The following is a 20,425-nucleotide window of genomic DNA, read 5'->3' on the forward strand; positions in this document are numbered from 1 at the left end:
TGAATGATGAAACTACATACACAATAATTCCAAAATATGACATTATAAAAGCGTATACAAAAATTGATTGGCAATTGTATGAATTTCTAATGGACGGCACAATATTGGATAAAGAATATGATTATTTAATGGTAGAATTTCCAGTGACACCATCAATTTTCGGGATACCGAAGATACACAAAAATGTATCAAATCCCCTATTTAGACCGATTGTGTCTGCCAAACATTCGAAATTGGAAGCAATTGCACATTATATCGACATTAATTGTGGTGAAGTAACTAAGAACATTCACCACATAGTAAAAGATTCTTGGCATTGCTTAGAAAAACTTAAAGATTATAATAAAAGTAACTTAGATAAAATTTATATAGTTACAATTGATGTTGTTAATTTATTTTCAGTCATTCCCCTAAAAGAAGGCTTGCAACTTTTTGAAGGAAGTTTAGAATTTTATAGTAAAATGCATACAGTTAAAAGGAAAACTATATTAGAAATGATGGAGATGGTACTGGATAATAATATTTTAGACATGGAGGTGAGCATTACAAACAATGTTCAGGTGTAGCTATGGGGGCAAGATGTGCCCCCATTTCTGCGAATCTAGTTTTGGCTATGTGGGAGAAGGAACATGTTTTTAAATGTAAACACTGGTCTAATATTGATTTATACTTAAGATTCCTTGACGATATCTTATTGTTTTGGAAAGGTAGTCAAGAAGAAATGAAAGAATTTATAGAATATCTTGACAACACTACCTCATTCCTGAAGTTTACATATAGTATTAATAAAGAATGTGGTGAATATTTGGACATTACATTATACAAAAAGGGTAATGAACTAGAATCAAATATTTATAGGAAAAAAACATTTTCGAATTCATATCTACATTATAAAAGTTGCCACCCAGCCTTTCAAAAACGTTGTTTGGTTAAAGGACAGATGGTACGACTTTCTAGGATGATTAGTGATGACAACATTTTTGAAAATGAAATCAACTATTTAATCGATATGTTGACAGAGAGAGGATATCCTAACAAGTTGATGTTAAACATCAGGAATGAGGTGACAAAAAAAAGAGGGAATGGACTACCAACCCATATTAAAATATGGCTTGCCAAATAGAAGTACACAACAAGGTAATGTCAGTCATAAATCAAATGCTATGATATTACCTTATAGTAATAGTGCACCTTTAATAAAAGACATAATCACTGAAGCTTGGGACAAAATATTTATTAATCAAAGTGACATTCTACAAAAAATAGGTTCAAACCCCACAATAGTTTTTAGTAGGGGTAAAAATCTTAAGGATTATTTTGAAAGTGAGACCAGATTTAGAGACTCACAGATGAAAAAATGTGGTTTTTGTAGGTCATGTAGATTTATTAGAGATGGACCTTATGTTACAATTAAAGGTCACAATCGTACCATTAGGTGTCCAGGGCATGTAAATTGTAATACAAAATTAGTTATTTATGTAGCTATATGCCTGTCATGTCAGGCATTTTATATTGGAAAGACAATTAGGAAACTAAAAGAAAGAATAGCAGAACACAATAGGGATATTAAAAACAAAAAAATCAACAAACTCATTATTTGTACACAGTTTAACTTGACCAGATTTTAAGAAATTTCTCTTTTTTGTTATAGACAGGCTACCTCAGAATACTATAAAAGAAGGGGATGTTAATGCACTATTAGAGTTAAAGGAATGTTTATGGCAGTTAAGATTGAACGCATGTAGTAAACCAGGACTTAACGAACATATATCTATTGCTAGTAAGTTAAAGTTAAATTCATATAATATATAAACAAATATTATTAAATATATTTATTAAGTACATTTATAAATTAACACAAATAAAATTGATGTTTTTAATATATTTTAATATTTTAATGTTTTAATACTTTAATATTAATTTATTTTAAAACAGCAACATACATATATATATTTAATTTATTGATATATTATTTTATTTCATTATAAGGATATAACTGTTGTCATTTTAGTTATAGCTTTACATTGGTTAGGTTATTTATTTAATTGTTAAGAGATACATAAAAGCTTTGCACAAAACTATTTTAAAGAAATTTGTATATAGGATTTTCAACGTTAAATTATTAATGTAGTATGGAATGGTACACACAATACATCTGCTGGTTATCCTTGTGTTGGTGACTTTAAATGGAATTGTCATAATTGCACTTATTAATTAATCAAATTATTGTTGAGTGGATATTATAGGTTAAACATGAGTATATAAGACAAGCTGCTTTATTATGTAATTACTCTGATGAAACCTGCATTGTGGTGGGTGAAAGCGCTCAGTGTTGTTTGTAATAAAGTAATCCGTGCTTTTCAGTTACGATTCATTTTTATTTTTTACTAGGTTTTTTTTCCAGTTATCTTTCGTACAATTATTAACTTTGACATCAGTCTGAGGCAAGAAAAGTTTCCCCCAACTGGGTACTTAGCTTTTAAGAAGACTTCGGTTTTCCAAATTTTACGTAATCTCAGGAGCTGGCCGACCGGCACTTGCGAACTGCTTCTGCTTTGGGCACCGCGCGGCAAGAAAGACTGAAGAACATGGCGTCGGCTGGTTCTTTTATACCCCTGTCGCACTGACGTCAGGGAAGAAGTGACGACAACCGGTGCCGGACCTAGACTTTGGAATTCGGCCGACCAAGGACCCGCCTGATGGCAGGAGAACCCATCTGTTATGACTGCAGCTGTATGCACGATGAACATCATCGCTTCACAGCTGCAAAGGCAGACATATTGCAATATATTCCTATGACACAGTTCTCATTTGTAACATAACACAGTTCTAGGTTAATCAAAGTGTAAGGTCTGGTATATTTGCAGAAGTTACAATTTCCTAAGATATAAGCCATTTCAGATGCCTTACTGCAGACTGAAATGCCATGTTCCCGCCTGTTAATAATACTAGGCAGCTGGCAATGTGAACCCTGTAAGCCCTGCTGTAATTATAGAGCAGTTAATATTGCCAAAGTTAAATGCCATTCCAGATATCTTGCTGCAGACTGTAAAGCCATTTTTTCAACTTAATAACAGCACTAGGCTGCTAGCAATGTATACCCCGTAAGCCTTGTTGTATCTTTACAGAAAATAATATCACCAAACCTAAAAGCCGTTCCTGATGCCTTGCTGTGAACGGAGAAGCAGTTTTCCCACCTAATAACAAGACTAGGCAGCTAGCAATGTACACCCTTGTAAGCCCTGGTATGACTATGCAGCAGTTAATATTTCCAAATTTAAAACGCCGTTCCTGATACTTTAATGCAGACTGTAAAAGCCATTTTTCCCACTTAATAACAGCACTAGGCAGCTAGCAATGTAAATAATGCAAGGCCTCTTGTGTTTTTACTGAAATTAATATTACCAGAACTAAAAGCCGTTTCTGATGCCTTACTGCGGACAGAGAAGCCGTTTTCCCACCGAGTGACAGCACTAGACAGCTAGCAGTGTAAACCCTATACGCCCATTATTTCCTTACAGAAGGCAATAGTTCATAGCTAACAGCTTTTTCTGGTACGTTACTGCAGATGGATGAGGCGTATTTCCCGCCTAATAACACCACTAGGCAACTAGCAAAGAAAACCCTGCAAGCCCTATTGTATTTTCCCTTTAGTTTATATTGTTAATGCTAAAAAAACGTTCCTAATGCCTTGCTGCAGACAGGAAGTTGGAGCGGCTAGGTGGCCATTACCCCTGCTCTAGGATCAGACTAGGTAATTAGTAAGGTAACCCCTTTGAGCGATAACAGTAGGTTTCTCAGTTGTAAGGATAAAAGCCGTTCATAGACCATTCATATTACTTAGGATATTAGCATATCTGTGAAACTGCCAAAATCTGTCCTCTATCCACTTTATAATACAAAAACTATGCAGCTAGCAATATATTCCCTTTCTAAAAGTGGCAGACAGTTTGCAGACAAACCACGAACTGAGCAGTTACGGAATAACACTTGCAGTCATAAAAATACAAACATTGTAACAGGGTGCATATTACATATGTAGCAACACTTTCCAAGCTTAATAGATCAAGCAATCAGTTTTAGAGATACTTACCGGCGTGCACACAACATGTTGGGAGTGGAGTCCTTCCTAGTTGATGTATGGCCTTAGGGAAGGATGCCATGGGCTAAAACCTGTATTTGTAATACAGGTAGTAAGGGGGGGATCTAGGCTAGGATTCAATGATGGTACACAGAGAGAGGAGACTGTGGATGGGATAGGGGGAGTGACCTGGAAAGTTTGGAAAGGAGTGCCCACCCCCAAGCAGAGGTGAGCGCCAAAAAAGTATCAGTGAGTGTAGGTGAGGGCTGAACACTGATAGTGGTGCTAAGACTGCTAGAGGCTGTAGTTAAATTAGGTAAATAGGTTGTAAAAGATGATTACAGCAGATAGATGTGAAATAAAGGGTTGCTAGACCTGGAAGAAGGCCCCTTTAGGAAGGATAGTACCAAAACTACTCTTATTAGGATATAATGGGTACTAGCTAGTCAAGGAGCAATTTTGGGGGTAGGGGTTGCTGCCATCTAGTGGGGAAAATGGGGTAATCCCTGCGAGTGTGCATGTTGTTACATGCACTTATTTTATTAGAGCAGGATTCAGGGAGGTCAGTTCCACTGCAGTCCTTATACACCGGCAGAAAGCTTTCGTGGGTGGGAGGGAGTTTTAGACCGTGCTAGCTGAAAGAAAAACAATGGTTAGAGAGTGGAAGTAGTGGGGTAACAGTGTAGAATGTGAGGGTAATTACATGTGGGCAAGTGAGAGTGGTGAGTAAGGTGTATGAAGGTGATGTAAATGCACAGAACAAGAACAAATAGGTAGTTGAGATGGTGTGTGCAGGAGGTTTAGGTACAGAGTTGCAAAGGGTATGATCAGTAACATAACTTCACAGTTGCAAAGGCAGACATAGCGCAATACATTCCTAGGACACAGTTCTAGTTTGTAGCATAACACAGTTCTAGGTTAATCAAAGTGTAAGGCCTGGTATATTTGCAGAAGTTACTATTTCCCAAGATATAAGCAGTTTCAGATGCCTTACTGCAGACTGAAATGCCGTTTTCCAACCTATTAATAACACTAGGCAGCTGGCAATGTGAACCCTGTAAGCCCTGTTGTAATTATACAGCAGTTAATATTTCCAAAGTTAAATGCCATTCCAGATATCTTGCTGCAGATTGTAAAGCCGTTTTTCAACTTAGTAACAGCACTAGGCTGCTAGCAATGTATACCCCATAAGCCCTGTTGTATCTTTACAGAAAATTCCACCAAAGATGAAAGCCATTCCTGGTGCCTTGCTGCGAATGGAGAAGCCGTTTTCCCGCCTACTAACAAGACTAGGCAGCTAGCAATGTACACCCTGTAAGCCCTGTATGACTGTGCAGCAGTTAATATTTCCAAATTTAAAAGCTGTTCCTGATACTTTAGTGCAGACTGTAAAAGCCGCCATTTTTCCCGCTTAATAACAGCACTAGGCAGCTAGCAATGTAAATCCTGTAAGGCCTGTTGTGTCTTTACTGAAATTAGTATTACCAGAACTAAAAGCCGTTTCTGATGCCTTACTGTGGACGGAGAGGCCGTTTTCCCGCCAAGTGACAGCACTAGACAGCTAGCAGTGTAAACCCTATACACCCATTATTTCCTTACAGAAGGCAATAGTTTCATAGCTAACGGCCTTTCCTGGTACCTTACTGCAGATGAATGAGCCGTATTTCCCGCCTAACAACAACACTAGGCAACGAGCAACGAAAACCCTGCAAGCCCTATTGTATTTTCCCTTTAGTTTATATTGTTAATGCTAAAAAATGTTCCTAATGCCTTGCTACAGACAGGAAGTTGGAGCGGCTAGGTGGCTGTTACCCCTGCTCTAGGATCAGAATAGGCAATTAGTAAGGTAACCCCTTTGAGCGATAACAATAGGTTTCTCAGTTATAAGGATAAAAGCAGTTTATAGACCTTTCATATTACTTAGGATATCAGCATAACTGTGAAACAGCCAAAATCTGTCCTCTCATTCAACAAACAACCAATTCTATCCACTTTATAATATAAAAAACTATGCAGCTAGCAATATATTCCCTTTCTAAAAGTGGCAGACAGTTTGCAGACAAACCATGAAAGGAGCAGTTACAGAATAACACTTGCAGTCATAAAAATACAAACATTGTAACAGGGTGCATATTACATATGTAGCGACACTTTCCAAGCTTAACAGATCAAGCAATCAGTTTTAGAGCTCCTTACTGGTGTGCACACAACACGTTGGGAGTGGAGTCCTTCCTAGTTGATGTATGGCCTTAGGGAAGGATGCCACGGGCTAAAATTAGAAGTTATGTACTCACCATAACGTTCCATCTGAGTAGGTAGTTCATTTGTCTGCAACCTGTGGGTTACGGATCCGATATCGGATCCGAGCCGGCACCTTGTTTCAAGCTAATGGATCCGAGCTCCTAGTCCCTCCCTTCACCCATAATCCCCTGCTAACCCTCCATGACCTCAGATCGAGTTTGCCTCTCCATATATATCCAAGAAAGGATACCTAAAAAACTAATAGATCCAAGAAGGTCAGGGGGAAGGAGGGGGGGGGGGTGGTTGCAGACAAATTAACTACCTACTCAGATGGAACGTTATGGTGAGTACATAACTTCTAAATCTGAAGTAGGAATGTTTATTTGTCAGCAACCTGTGGGACAGAGTCCCCAGCTACCTGCACCCTGGGTGGCCATCATGGAAGGATATTACGAAGCACCGCAGAGCCAAAGGATGCTCTCCCTCTAGAAAGCAGGTCTAGCTTGTAGTGGTTGATAAAGGTATGAGATGAAGCCCAAGTGGCTGCAGAACAAATATCATCCAAAGGAACTCTAGACTTGAAAGCCGCAGAAGTAGAAATGGAGCGAGTGGAATTAGCACGAACTCCTTCTGGTGCGGGTCTACACGAGGCTTGATAAGCTAGCAGGATACATTGGGAAATCCAGCGAGATAAAGATACTTTAGAGATAGCTTTCCCCAAGTTAAATTTGGCAAAGGAAATGAACAGCTGGTCGGATTGTCTATGGCCAGCCGTCCTATGGGTATAAAAACGAAGCTGCCTATGAACATCCAATGAGTGCAGCTTGTATTCACCCTTATTTTGATATTTAGGGAAGAAAACCAGTAAATTTATGGATTGGTTTATGTTGGTTTCTGATGCTATCTTGGGAAGAAAGGAGGGATTGATCCTGAGGTACACTCTATCAGGGTGAAAAATCAGGTATGGAGGTTTTACAGAAAGAGCCTGAAGTTCCGACACTCTTTTCGCTGAAGTAATGGCTACAAGGAATGCCGTTTTCCATGACAAGAATTTGAGATCCACTGAAGCAGCGGGTTTAAAGGGTGGAGCAGTCAAGGCTTGAAGAACTAAAGTTAGACCCCATGGGGGTACGGCTTCTTTTACAGGAGGTCTAAGTAAAAAGGTACCCTTGAGAAAGGTTTTACACAATTTGGCTGACATCAAGGGTCCTGTGTCATGTCCCACATGATAATGAGAAATGGCTGCCAACTGCACTTTGACAGTTGAACAACTAGCACCTTCTTGAAAGAGTTCAGTTAGGAAGTCTAAAATGGATGGAAGAGGAGCCATAAAGGGATCTAGCTCGCGGCGCTCCGCCCAGATGGAAAAACATTTCCATTTGCTGTGATATACCTTCCTGGTGGAGGGCTTATGTGCTGCCACTAGGATGGCTTTGACTGGTGAAGAGATACCGGGAGTCCTAACTAGGAGTGGAACTGGAGCAACCAAGCTGTCAGTTTCAGATTGTCCAGGTTTGGAGTTGGCAAGTCCAATGGATGGGAGATGAGATCCGGGATGGGATCTAGAATCCAAGGGTGATTCACAAGGTGAGACCACAGGTAAGGGAACCAAATTTGTCGAGGCCAGAATGGGGCAATGAGAATCATCTTGCTCCCCAACCGCGAGGCTTTCTGTAAGAGTTGTATCATCATTGGAAGAGGAGGATAGGCATAGAGTAGACCGGGTGGCCAAGCATGCACCAGAGCGTCTCTTGGAGATTCCCTGGTGGGGGGATTAGAGCGAAGAAATTGTCGCATTTGGCGTTTGATGGAGATGCAAAACGATCACAGCAGGGTTACCCCATGTTGCGAATATCTGCTTCGCTACTAGAGGATTGAGACACCACTCGTAGGGGGTAAGAAGGGTGCGGCTGAGCTTGTCCGCTGGGATGTTGGTCCTCCCCGGAATGTGAATTGCAATCAGAAAGCGGTTGGTGGAGATCGCCCATTCCCACACTCTCATGGCTTCGTGGCAAAGAGGATAAGATCTGGTTCCCCCCTGTTTGTTGATATACCAGACCACTGACATGTTGTCCGAGTGAATTGCAACTGTTCCTGCGGGGAGGAAGCTCTGAAGTGCTTGCAACGCTAACAGCACCGCTCTTATCTCCAGAACGTTGATATGCAGGGAGGTCTCTGTATCGTTCCACGTGCCTTGGACTGTCCTGCCTGAGTAATGCTCCCCCCACCCGAGGTGGGAAGCGTCCGTGGTCACCGTGGCGATGGGGGGAGAGGTGCAGAAGGGACGGCCCGTATGGAAGTTTGATGCTTGGAGCCACCATAGTAACGCCCTTCTGCAAGCCTTGCTGATAGCAATAGGATGGTGGAGAGGAAGGGATAGGAAGGACCATTGCACTAACAGAGTCCATTGCAGGACTCGCATGTTCAAACGGGCGCATGGAAGGAGTGTAATCGCTGCTGCCATGGAGCCTAGTGCCCTCAGCATCAATTCCGCTGGTGAAGCCTCTGAATGAAGGATAGCCCACACATGAAGTTGAAGATTTCTGATTCTCTCCGCAGTTAGGAAGGCTCGCAAATCTCTGGTGTTTATTCTGGCACCTATAAATTCTATGATCTGTGTTGGAGCCAGTAGGGATTTGCCGACATTGATAGTAATACCTAGTTGTGGGGTTAGATGGAGAAAGAAGTCTCTGGCTGAGCAAAGTAGATGCCTTGTTGGTGCGGTCAGGAGCCAGTCGTCCAGGTATGGGAAGACCTGAATTCCCTGGAGTCTCAGGTGGGCCGCAATCACTGTTAACACTTTGGTGAACACCCGGGGGGCTGTGGTGAGGCCAAAGGGAAGGACCCTGAACTGGTAGTGACTGGCTCCCAGCCGGAAGCAAAGGAACCTCCTGGATCGTTTGTCCATTAAGATGTGGTAATACGCATCCTTGAGGTCTATACAGCACATCCAATCGTTCTCCCTCAGAAGGGGGAGGATAGATTGAAGAGTGACCATTCGGAATTTTTCCTTGGTTACTGACAGGTTCAAGCGGGAAAGGTCTAGGATGGGTCTCAGATGCCCCGTCTTTTGGCACCAAAAAGAACCTGGAGTAGAACCCTAATCCGAGCTGGTCTTGGGGGACGGGCTGGATGGCTCTTTTTCTTAGCAGCTGCTGAATTTCTGCGGCTGCGGCCTCCCTGTGATCGGGTGGTACATCGGGGAGGTTCTTGGATTGGGGGACATAGAGAATTGGTATTTTGTACCCTCTGGATATGATGCGAAGCACCCAGCGGTCTGTTGTGATGGACTCCCATGCCGCTAGATGCTTCGAAAAACGCCCCCCCCCGACTGCCTCCAGAGTGGAGCAGCCGGGCAACCCCTCAGGGCTGCTGCGCGGGCCGTTCAGAGAAAGGTTCTCTGGACCCGAAATTTCTTGGAGCCCCTCTGCCCCTAGGGCGACGTCCTCCCTGTCCAGCTCTGCCACGGTAGGACTGGTTGTCCGGAGCTAGTTGGGAATGTTGTGATTTTCGGGACCACATCTTCTTCTGACCCTTTTGGTTCCTTGAAAAGGACCGCTGGGGAGCAGAGAAGCGGACTCCGTTGGCAGACAACGTCTTCCCGTCCTTCTCGCTCTGGACAAGCGTCTCGCGAACTGTTTTGCCAAAAAGGGCAGAACCATCAAAGAGGGCATTCGCGAAGGACGCTTTAAAGGGCTCCGTAAAGTCGCAATGACGGAGCCAGGCCTGACGTCTCATGACTAGGCCTGCTCCGCTGGCTCTAGCGGCTCCCTCTGTGGCGTGGGACAATAGCCGCACAGAGGTGTTTGAAATAGATCTCAGAGTGGCCATTCGGGTGGAGTACAATTGTTTATCCTCCTCCGACATGGACTCAGGGGGGATGCAGCGTATTCTTTGATAAGATCCCGCTGCATCCTGATGACATGTGCCATATAGTTCAGAGACCTTACTGAGAAGGTCACTGAACTAAAGACTCGCTTCCCTAAGCGATCCATCAAACGGGACTCTTTGCTCGGTGGATGGACTGAGGGACTCTCCTGAGCCAATTCCCTCTCTGTGGCTGCCGCCGTCAACATGGCATCTACAGGGGGGCCCTTACTCCAATAAGACCGGTCTGAGGGGGGCTAAGAATCCTATCCGGTCATTTGGGTATTGGCTCCACGGTGTCCGGATCCTTCCATGCCCTGGTGGTAATAAGGTCCACCACGGGATCGGCTGGAGGGGATACCCAGGAGGTAGACGGGCCTGCCTCAAATGCCTCCAGAAACATGGACTCGTCAGAGGAAGACTTGGGGGCAGACCACCCACCTCTAATTCTTAGCATCTCCATGATGTCTCCAAAGGAGACATCCTCAGGGGGTGATCTTGGGGAGCCTTCCCCTTCCTCCAAGTCCGAGTCCTCGGTTAAGGACTCAGGGGAGTCCACGTGCCTCTTTTTGCACTTATGCTTGCGGGGAGCTTCCTCGGGGGGACTGTCCGAGGAGGCCTCGCCAGCAACATCTTGTTCCAGTGGAACTATCTGTGACATCGAAGCAAGCTGTCCCTTTGGCCGGGTGATGGAAGCCTGGCCCAGCAGAGAGGGAGTGCAGGGAGGAGTCGATGCAAGGGCCGGGGGTCCGGATGCTCTCAACAGAGCCCTCTCCACAACATCGAATGCCGAGGGAGAGCCACTCTCCAATGGATCCGAAAGTCGGCTCCCACTCAGATCCGATGAAGGGATCGGAGCCGGCGCCGAGACCGTCGGATCCGAGGGACCAGTGTGCTCCGACCTGGACGGAGCCTAAGGCACACTGAATCCCCCGGATCCAAAGCTCGGACCACGGCTCCGAGAGGTCGGATCCGACAGACTCGAGGGTAGGGTCGGATCCGAAGTACCAAGTACTGTCGGCGCCGACCCACCCCCGGCTCCAAGGCTGCTCAGCTCCGAGCGCTCCGAACCCGGGTAGCGGGTCGGAGAAGGAGCAATTGGGTGGAAAAAAGGTGTTGAGCTCCCCCCCTGGGGGGGGGGGGGAGGCAAGAGCACTCCCATCTGCAGCTGGGCCTGGATGAAACTTCGCATCATCCGGTCCAAGTCTGCATCAGATAAACTGAATGTGGATCTCGAAGAGGCCACCGAGGCAGGCCTGGAATGCCACCTCGATGACCTCGACAGAGATCGGGTCTCCTCCTCCTCGGGTCCCGGGGAGAAAGAAGGGGATCGGAGCCGAGGAGGAGGAGACCTAGAAACAATGGAGGGAGAAGCCCGCTTAGTTGGCGGGGCCGAAACGGAGGTCTCGGCCCGCCGCTTGTGGTGCTTCTCCCTCCGTTTCTTCCTCCTGGCCTCCGACACTTTGGCAGGAGTTTGAGTCCCAGTCGGAGGCAGGGGGGCAGGAGAGGCAACCATCACGGAGCCTGTGATGGAGCCACAGGAGTAGCAGAGGTAGCGGAGGCCGAAGCTGAATCCGGGGGTAGAAGTCCCGCCAGGACCAGCTTCGACCTCCGTTCTTTCAGTGTCCTGGGGTTGAACGCTGCACAGATAGTACAGCCCGAGGTGAGGTGTTCAACCCCAAGGCACCGAACGTACCAAGTGTGGCCATTAGCCGGGGAGAGCTTATGGCCACACTCGGTACATTTAGAAAATATGGCTTTTGGGGCCTCAGCCATTCCCTTTTTTTTTTTAAACTAAAAAAGAAGAAAACAACTACACATGCACACAGGCTCCAAAAGACACACAACAAACACACACACTAGCGACCAGCGAAGGGAGGGTATTAACTAAAATTTAAGGAACCTAACACAGACACACTTTACAAATATTACTTTAAGCTAAAAAAGAATTTCCTGACTAGAAATAATTCGAAAAAGTTAACTTTTTGTTTCACTTATCTGACAGAGCTCAAAAAGATCCAGCCATCACAAGCGCGGCAAACTAGATCTGGGGTCATGGAGGGTTAGCAGGGGATTATGGGTGAAGGGAGGGGCTAGGAGCTCGGATCCATTAGCTTGAAAAAAGTTGCTGGCTCGGATCCGATATCGGATCCGTAACCCACAGGTTGCCGACAAATGAACATTCCTACTTCGGATCCTGTATTTGTAATACAGGTAGGAGGGAGGGGGAGGGGATCTAGGCTACGACTGGATGATGGTACACAGGGAGAGGGGACTGTGGATGGGACAAGGGGAGTGACCTGGGAAGTTTGGAAAGGAGTGCCCACCCCCCAGCAGAGGTGAGCGCAAAAAAGTATCAGTGAGTGTAGGTGAGGGCTGAACACTGACAGTGGTGCTAAGACTGCTAGAGGCTGTAGTTAAATTAGGTAAATAGGTTGTAAAAGATTATTACAGCAGATAGATGTGGAATAAAGGATTGCTAGACCTGGAAGAGGGCCCCTTTAGGAGGGATACTATCAAAACTACTCTTATTAGGGTGTAATGGGTACTAGCTAGTCAGGGAGCAATTTTGGAGGGTTGCTGCCATCTAGTGGAGAAAATGGGGTAATCCCTGTGAGTGTGCACACGGGATCAGGAGACCACAAGGATTTTAATTACAAAATCCAAAGAGCAGATATGGAAACCAACTGTCTTTGTAAAAAAAAAAGTAGTTTCTGGAGCTTACATGCACTTATTTTATGAGAGCAGGATTCAGGGATGTCAGTTCAACTGTAGTCCTTATACACCAGGCAGAATGCTTTCGTGGGTGGGAGAGAGTTTTAGACCGTGCTAGATGCACTTATTTTATTAGAGCAGGATTCAGGGATGTCAGTTCTACTGTAGCTTTTATACACGGGGCAGAATGCTTTCATCGGCGGGAGGGAGTTTTAGACCGTGCTAGCGGCGTGCACACAACATGTTGGGAGTAGAGTCCTTCCTAGTTGATGTATGACCTTAGGGCCATTACATAGTAATACAATTTGCTGCAGAATCTGAATCAGGAAGCATCTGCATATGGTTCTTCATGTCTGCATTTTCACAAAAGCATACTTAAATGACAGACATTCAACACTTTGGGTACACAGATTTAACCAACGCCATTCTCTGTCATAAAGAACCTAGGTGACATGGACTGCAGAGCTTAGTGGTCTTGCATCCAGATTTTTTCAAAGTTGAGGCTTAATCAAAGACATGCATCTGAAGTGTTTCTCCCTGGGCCTCCGCTGAAAATTGGCTTTGTTCCAAGTTGAACTTTCCCAGTAAACAAATGTTAAATAAATAAAAATAAAATAAATAAATAAAATCATGCACAGTGAGTACAGCAGCTGATGTATGAGCCTTAAAATAGGATTATGAAAAAAAATCTCTTGGGAAAGACAGAATGCTGAGTTTGTTTTCTTTCCTGTGCCCCTCTTCATGACATTACAGGTTAGTTGATGGCAACCCTGATGCTGGAAGAAGTTAATTTAGGTGTGAGCATGGCTCTTTAGCCCTCAAGTTTTGTTTTAAAAGGAATAATGCAAAACTTTAAAGCTAAATTGATTTATTGTCATTTTAAGATCTTGGGACAAAGAAGCAATTTTTGATGGAAATCAAGACTTTTCTGACGAGCTTAATGATGGCTCTGCAGTGGATATTATAATCGCACATATGCATGCAATGTTGTTTCACCCTCTCAATTCTAAATCAAGTGATGACATAATACATTTTAGGGGAGTTAAATGCATGCTTCCCTCCCTGTGTTGGAGGGAAGCCTGCTAGCTTATCAGTGGGAGTGGTAATCACTAGGTAACCTATCTGCCACATAAGGAGTTGTTTCTGGCCCAAAAAGTGTAGTTATTGGCTGTTTGGTCTCTGAACTTCCTGATTCCGCATTTGCACATGTCCCCCCCCCCTTCCTTTAACTATTCTAGTCCAGATACAGATTTGCTATATCCAGAACTGTTTGTAAGCTCCTGAGCCCCCCAAGCCTTTCTGTGTTGGAGGGAAGCCTTTTAGCTTATCAGTGGGAGTGGTAAGCACTAGGTAACCTATCTACCACATAAGGAGTGGTTTCTGGCCCAGAAATTTTAGTTATTGTCCATTTGGCCAATTTTTCCATCTCTGTCAACTTTCTGATTTAAAAGCCACATTTGCACTTGTTTCTTTCCTGTAACTAGTCTACTTCAGATACAGGTTCTTGGTTTTAGCACTTGAATTTGCTTATTCGTGCTCAGCACTTGTTCAGAACTTGTAGTAAGCACTAAATAAGCTACAAATTACTACAGCACTTAACCTTCCTCATTATCTAGAAGAAAACAGTTTTTGTACTTAACATTCCTCACTTGCTTAGAGAAAAACAGCTCTAGTACTCACTTTACTCACTCGTCTAGAGGAAAGTGTTTTTTTATTCAGGCATGTCCAAGGGTCAGCTCCCAGTGTTCTCTCCTGTCTGTCTGATGAATCTGGGCATCTTGGTGCAATGTAGCATTTGCCTCATGTACACAGACAACTCTTTCCTCCTACCACCCAACACTACAACTTGTGAGAGATGCACTTATCTAGCCAAACTGGAGGTAAAGCTCTCTCCATCCAAGACTGAACTTGACAGTCAAGAGGAGAAGGTAAACACTTGCACCACACCACACCACACTCATCACATAGTCCAACTAAACCTACACCACCAAAATCCACACATAGAAACACAAAAACATTCTCGGAGGCTCTCAATAAAAATCTGCTCAAGCAATAGAGAACTCCAAAGCAGAAATACAATCAACCCCCCCCCCAACACTACCCAAATGACACATAGCCCACAGACTCAGTGTGCCAATCAGACACAGCCCATAAGGCAAAACAACGTACCCAACACACTAGTCATAGGTGACTCTCTTTAGTCAGGCACACTGATGTCCCACTCACCAGGCTAAACAAGGAGAAGGTTACTGTCACCTGCCTGTCGGGTGCCAGGATCCGCCACATAACCCATGCACTCAGGTCACTCCACAACAAGTACAAATATTACTCAGTCATTGTCCATGTTGATGTGAACGACCTGAGACGTACCTCCCTGGACTACATGAAGAGACATGGAAGAGCTCTCTAATCTTGAGGCCAGGCAGATATGACCATAGCCCTGAATAGCATCCTGCCATCACCCAGAATGATACTATAGTACAAGGACAAAATGACTGACTTCAGTAATTGGCTAAGCTTCTGGTGTCATTCTAAGGGGATCCAGTATCTTTCTGCCTGGGACGACATGGTCGACAGGCCACGATGCTTTGTCAGAGATGGCCTGCATCCGTCAGCGCTGGGATTCCAGACACTGGCTAAGGCTCTTGCCACCCCTATACTGCCTTTTTTAGGCAGGGTTCAAATGAGAAATTCACCACCATAACAGGAACAGGCAAGCAAAAACTGAAGGTAATGCTACTCAATGCTAGAAGTCTAAATCTCAAAATGCACTCCCTCGAGGCACTCCTTAGAATGGAGAACATTGATATCTGTGCAGTGACTGAGACCTGGTTCAAGCCTCCAGAGTGCACCCCTGCATTACCAGGCTACATCTCATACCACACTTTTCGGCTATCCAACCTGGACCGGAACACCAAAGGCGGATGTGTGTCCATATTCATTAAAGACAGCCACACCTCCAGGCTAGTTGTTCAGTATAATGCATCCGAGGTTATCCAAGTGCAACTAACTCTGGGCAAAACTGCAATCCAAACTGTAGCTTGCTACAGATCCCCCACCATGCCCCAGGATTCCCACTCCTCTTTTCTTGATATACTGGAAAATATTAGGGTTCAACCAAACACCCTAATAATGGACGATTTCAACTACCCCACCATTAACTGGGAAAACTACTCGTGTACCAACTCCTTCACTCAACGCTTTCTGGAATTCATAAATTCCAATGCCATGGATCAACTTATCCACACCCCACCAGGGGCAACAATATCCTAGACCTAATCATTACCAACATGAGTGACCGGTGTTCCACACCTGAAGTCAACTCCTCATTGGTCAGATCCGACCATAAGCTAATCACCCTAGATAACCAGATCCCACCCCCACCCCTCATTAAGGAAACCACGGTAAAAAAGTTCTCCAAAGCCAACTTCATGCTTCTTAAGACAAAAGTGGTGAACTTCATGACACCCATGCAGATGGATAATACAGTTACGACTGCTGAACAAATGCACTCTATAAGCACTTACATGAGTGCATGGCTCGTGCTATCCCAAATAGAACCAAGACGCTAGCCTCCAAAAAAAGAAAGCCAATCTGGTGGTGCCCTGCCATAAACAAACTCTACAACAGAAGGAAGAAACTGTTGCAAAAGAGAGTAAAATCCCATGAGTGCAGGAGCTCCCTGGTCAGCCTCTGTAAGAAGCTAAGATCCTCCAAAGCTAACTACGAAAACAAAATTGCCACCGAGTCTAAGGACAACCACAAAGCATTATATAGCTATGTCAGGAATCTCAATGGCAACACTCAGATCTGCTCTGAGTTACAGCACAACGGCATGAAAATTACAGAACCAACTGATATTGCCAACATCCTGGCAGATAGGTTCAGTGCTAACTTTACCCCCCTCTCACCCCCTAAAAGGCCCATATCTATACAAGAAGAATGCAGAGTCCCTGTAATCACAATTACACAAGTAAAAGCTGTACTCTCTAAAGCCAAAAAAACAGCATCCATGGGACCGGACAACATCTCAGGCCACGTTTTACATGAACTTCAGAACAAACTGGCTCTCCACCTATGCACCATATTCAATCATAGCCTCACATCAGGCTTAGTGCCCACTGAATGGCACACAGCAACAGTTATCCCACTCTACAAAGGGGGAGCCATCACTGATCCTGGGAACTATCGCCCTATTAGCCTGACGAGCCTGGTCTGTAAGGCCATGGAACATATCATCATGGAACTCATAAACAAAGACATTGGTAACTTCCAAACTCTGGACCCCACCCAGTTCGGGTTTGTGCAAGGCAGATCATGCCTCCTGAACCTGATCGACTTCTTTGAGGCAGTCACCAAAGCTGCAGACGAGGGTAAGGTGGTTCACACAGCCTATCTTGACCTTGCCAATGCTTTCAACACCATACCCAATACTGGAATTATAGATAAACTCACTAAACTAGGTATAAATCCTTACGTCACAAGATGCGTTGCCAACTGGCTCACTGAGAACTCACACTGTAAAAGTTGCAGACTCCAAATCTGACTTCAAATCAGTGACAAGTGGAGTACCACAGGGTTCAGTCCTGGGACCTCTCCTGTTTGGTATCTTTTTCTCTGAAGTGCAGGCTAACACATAAGGCCTTTGGCTAACGAAGTTCGCAGATGACTGCAAACTAGGAGCCATAGTAGGGTCCCCAAATGATGTGGACATCCTACAGAAGTGCCTCACTGAGACAGATGCCTGGTGTCAGAGCCATGGCCTCAAGCTCAATGTCAAAAAGTGCACTGTTATCCCCTTTGGTAAAAACTCTGTACCCATTAACTACTACATAGGCAGTAGTCTACTTAATGCTGAATGTGTGATAAGAGACCTTGGGACCCAGGTGGACAGCAGTCTCTCCTTTGATAATCACATCACCACAGTAGTCAGGAAATCCTTCTACGTGGCACACCTCATCACAAAAGGGTTCTCATCCAAGAAAAGAGGTCACTGTTCCCCTCTACTCGACACTCATTAGACCCATTATAGAGTACAATGCCCCTTTTGGAATGTACCTCACAAGACATCTGCAGTAGCTGGAAAGGCCACAGAAGTACCTCACAAAGAGGATTACTGGCCTCAAACATATGCCCTACACTGACCGTCTCAAAAAACTCCAGCTTTACTCCGTAGCATATCGCCTACTCCGAGGTGATCTTTGCCTAACATATAAAGCTATGTCAAGCCCAGAGCTGTTGGACATGCTGCACCTAAAGAAATCCCAATCCCTCCGAGCTACATGCTCTAGAGACTAAAACCTTGTCACCACAATAAACAGGACATGCTGGAGGGATAGATTCCTGTCCCATAGACTTCCCATACTCTGGAACAAGCTACCCATCCATGTCAAGCAATGTTCCTCATTAGCACTCTTCACGAAAAATCTTGATGAGTGGATGGGGAAATAGGAAATACACCCCAGGGATCACTTCCGTGGCTCTGCTCGACAGGGGCACAGGAAAATAACTTTCTTGCGTGGCGTAAGCCAGGGAACCTTGTTGGCTAGCCTTACTTAGGCCCTTGGGCCAATAGCCTAGTACCTACCTATGAACCTATGTGACAGAAATGAAAATAAAGCAGCAAATACCTTATAAATAATGCAAAATAACTGCAAAGGGAAATCTCACAGTGAGAACTCCTGTTGAGGGTATTCATCTGCTGTCTACCTATTTATTCATCTTTTAAAAACTTAAACACCCACAGCAGGTAGCCAGGCTAACGACAGCATGAAAAAAAAACACTGCAAACAGATCTAGTTAATGCAATACCTGAAGTATGGAACATAGTGCAATGTTTCTTATAAGAATTTTTTAATATGCAAACAAAGGCAGCATTGACAGTTATAAGACCTCAATCAAAAGGCAGCACTTACATGTCTTCTAATATCGAGCCATGGGTCTGCAAAATCAAACTGTTTTGTTCCCAGGAATTTTTGATAGGATCTGGAGGCTCCATTTTTTGTCTCATTATCACCAATGTATCCTCTGGAATAGGACAAGTCCTCTCAGAGTTCCTCTGGGTACAAACTTCAAATGGGCACTCCAAAAACACCTGGCAAAAACTTAAAGAATCTGATGGAAAAAAGAACAGTAATTAAAGTTTAGAGCATTACAGAATGAATAGCAGAAAAGAAAGCATCGATCCTCATTGACAGTACAAACAGTGAAAAACAAAATAATAAAAAAATGACTAATACTTTGCTGCTATAATATCAGTGATGATGTAATAACATTTGATACTGAGGCACTGTGACAAAACTGGTATGACTTTTTGAAATGTTAGCTGTTATATTTACATTGCACTATCCTCTGAAGTACCTACATTTCAAATATGGAATGCAATTCAAACTATTTAAAACTATGTATGCTGGATTTAGGTACTTGGTTATAAATCCAGTGTTTTTTTTAACATTTTATTTTCTCTTAGCTTCCAATGTAATTTTTTATAGCCCTGTCCCATTAACAAGAGAAACAAAAAAATCACATCTTACTCTGAAGGTGATTCTGCACAACAGAGGACTGTAAATTTATCCTGTTCAGTCACAATAGTTTTTACTGTTTAAGAGGTAAGACATGACTTCTGGAGAGGATAACTGAAAAGGAAGCACATGGGTCATCAAAAAAGTTAGCATGAAGGGAAAGGCAGCATTGCTCACTTTTGATACAGATAAGGGTACTTTCAGTTGTTGTTTACAGACCTCCCTTTACCAAACAGAAAACGACAAGAAAATAAAAGAAGAAATACATAAACTGGGAATTACGTGCTGCAGTCTCTCAGGTCAACCTGAGAAAATTTAGGCTGCAATACATCAGTCAGTGAAGTAACATTTTTGTTGATCATGCAGGGTTGTGGCTTGGCTGTAGAGGGGGCAGCATGCAGACATGCCAGTGTGCTAACCCATGGGTGATAAAATAGGAATCCAACGGAACCACGAGTATTTCTAAAACTTAAAATTCAACATACAATATTAAATACACAAGTAAACTTTCACAACAATGCTTCATCATCCTGATTGTTTTTAGTTTTAAGCCACAGGTGATAAGATGCCTGCAGTTGGAATGGGGTACATGGTGTACCAGCCCATGAGTGGCAAGATGCCTGTAGGCTGAAATGTGGTACCTCAGTGTGATGACAAAAGTACATTACACATATGAGGTGCTGGTACTCCATACTTACAAGGGGCCTCCAACATTTAGTGAGATAGAAAGCCCATACAGGAATCAAGGAATGTCAACTCTCCGCCCAATACAATCAGACACATTTTGAAAACTAGTGAGTAACATTACAGGCCAGTTCCAGTAAAAGGACCCACATCAAAACAAACTTAAGGTATGTTACTCCTAATGACTTCCTCAAGGAATTCACTTTAATACCACTTACAAACCCTCCAATCAACGGTCCTTCCAGACTCATACCAATTCCCAATTTGATTTCCATCATTTTACTTTAAAGCTATTCTCCATAAGGAAATCCTTAAG

At 43.9% G+C, this 20,425-nt stretch overlaps 1 protein-coding gene across 1 annotated transcript in view; it reads right to left on the minus strand.

Annotated features, from left to right (window-relative positions):
* Positions 1 to 20,425, minus strand: part of PSTK (phosphoseryl-tRNA kinase) — a 184,508-nt gene that overhangs the window by 95,988 nt on the left and 68,095 nt on the right. Inside the window, exon 3 of the mRNA XM_044056032.1 lies at positions 18,820 to 19,018. Coding sequence (XP_043911967.1) covers positions 18,820 to 19,018 — 199 coding nt within the window. The remainder of the gene's footprint in view (positions 1 to 18,819; positions 19,019 to 20,425) is intronic.

Source organism: Protopterus annectens, chromosome 14.part0, assembly GCF_019279795.1.
Source record: "Protopterus annectens isolate FY-2018-M chromosome 14.part0, PAN1.0, whole genome shotgun sequence".
In the NCBI taxonomy this organism is placed as follows: Eukaryota; Metazoa; Chordata; order Ceratodontiformes; family Protopteridae; genus Protopterus; species Protopterus annectens.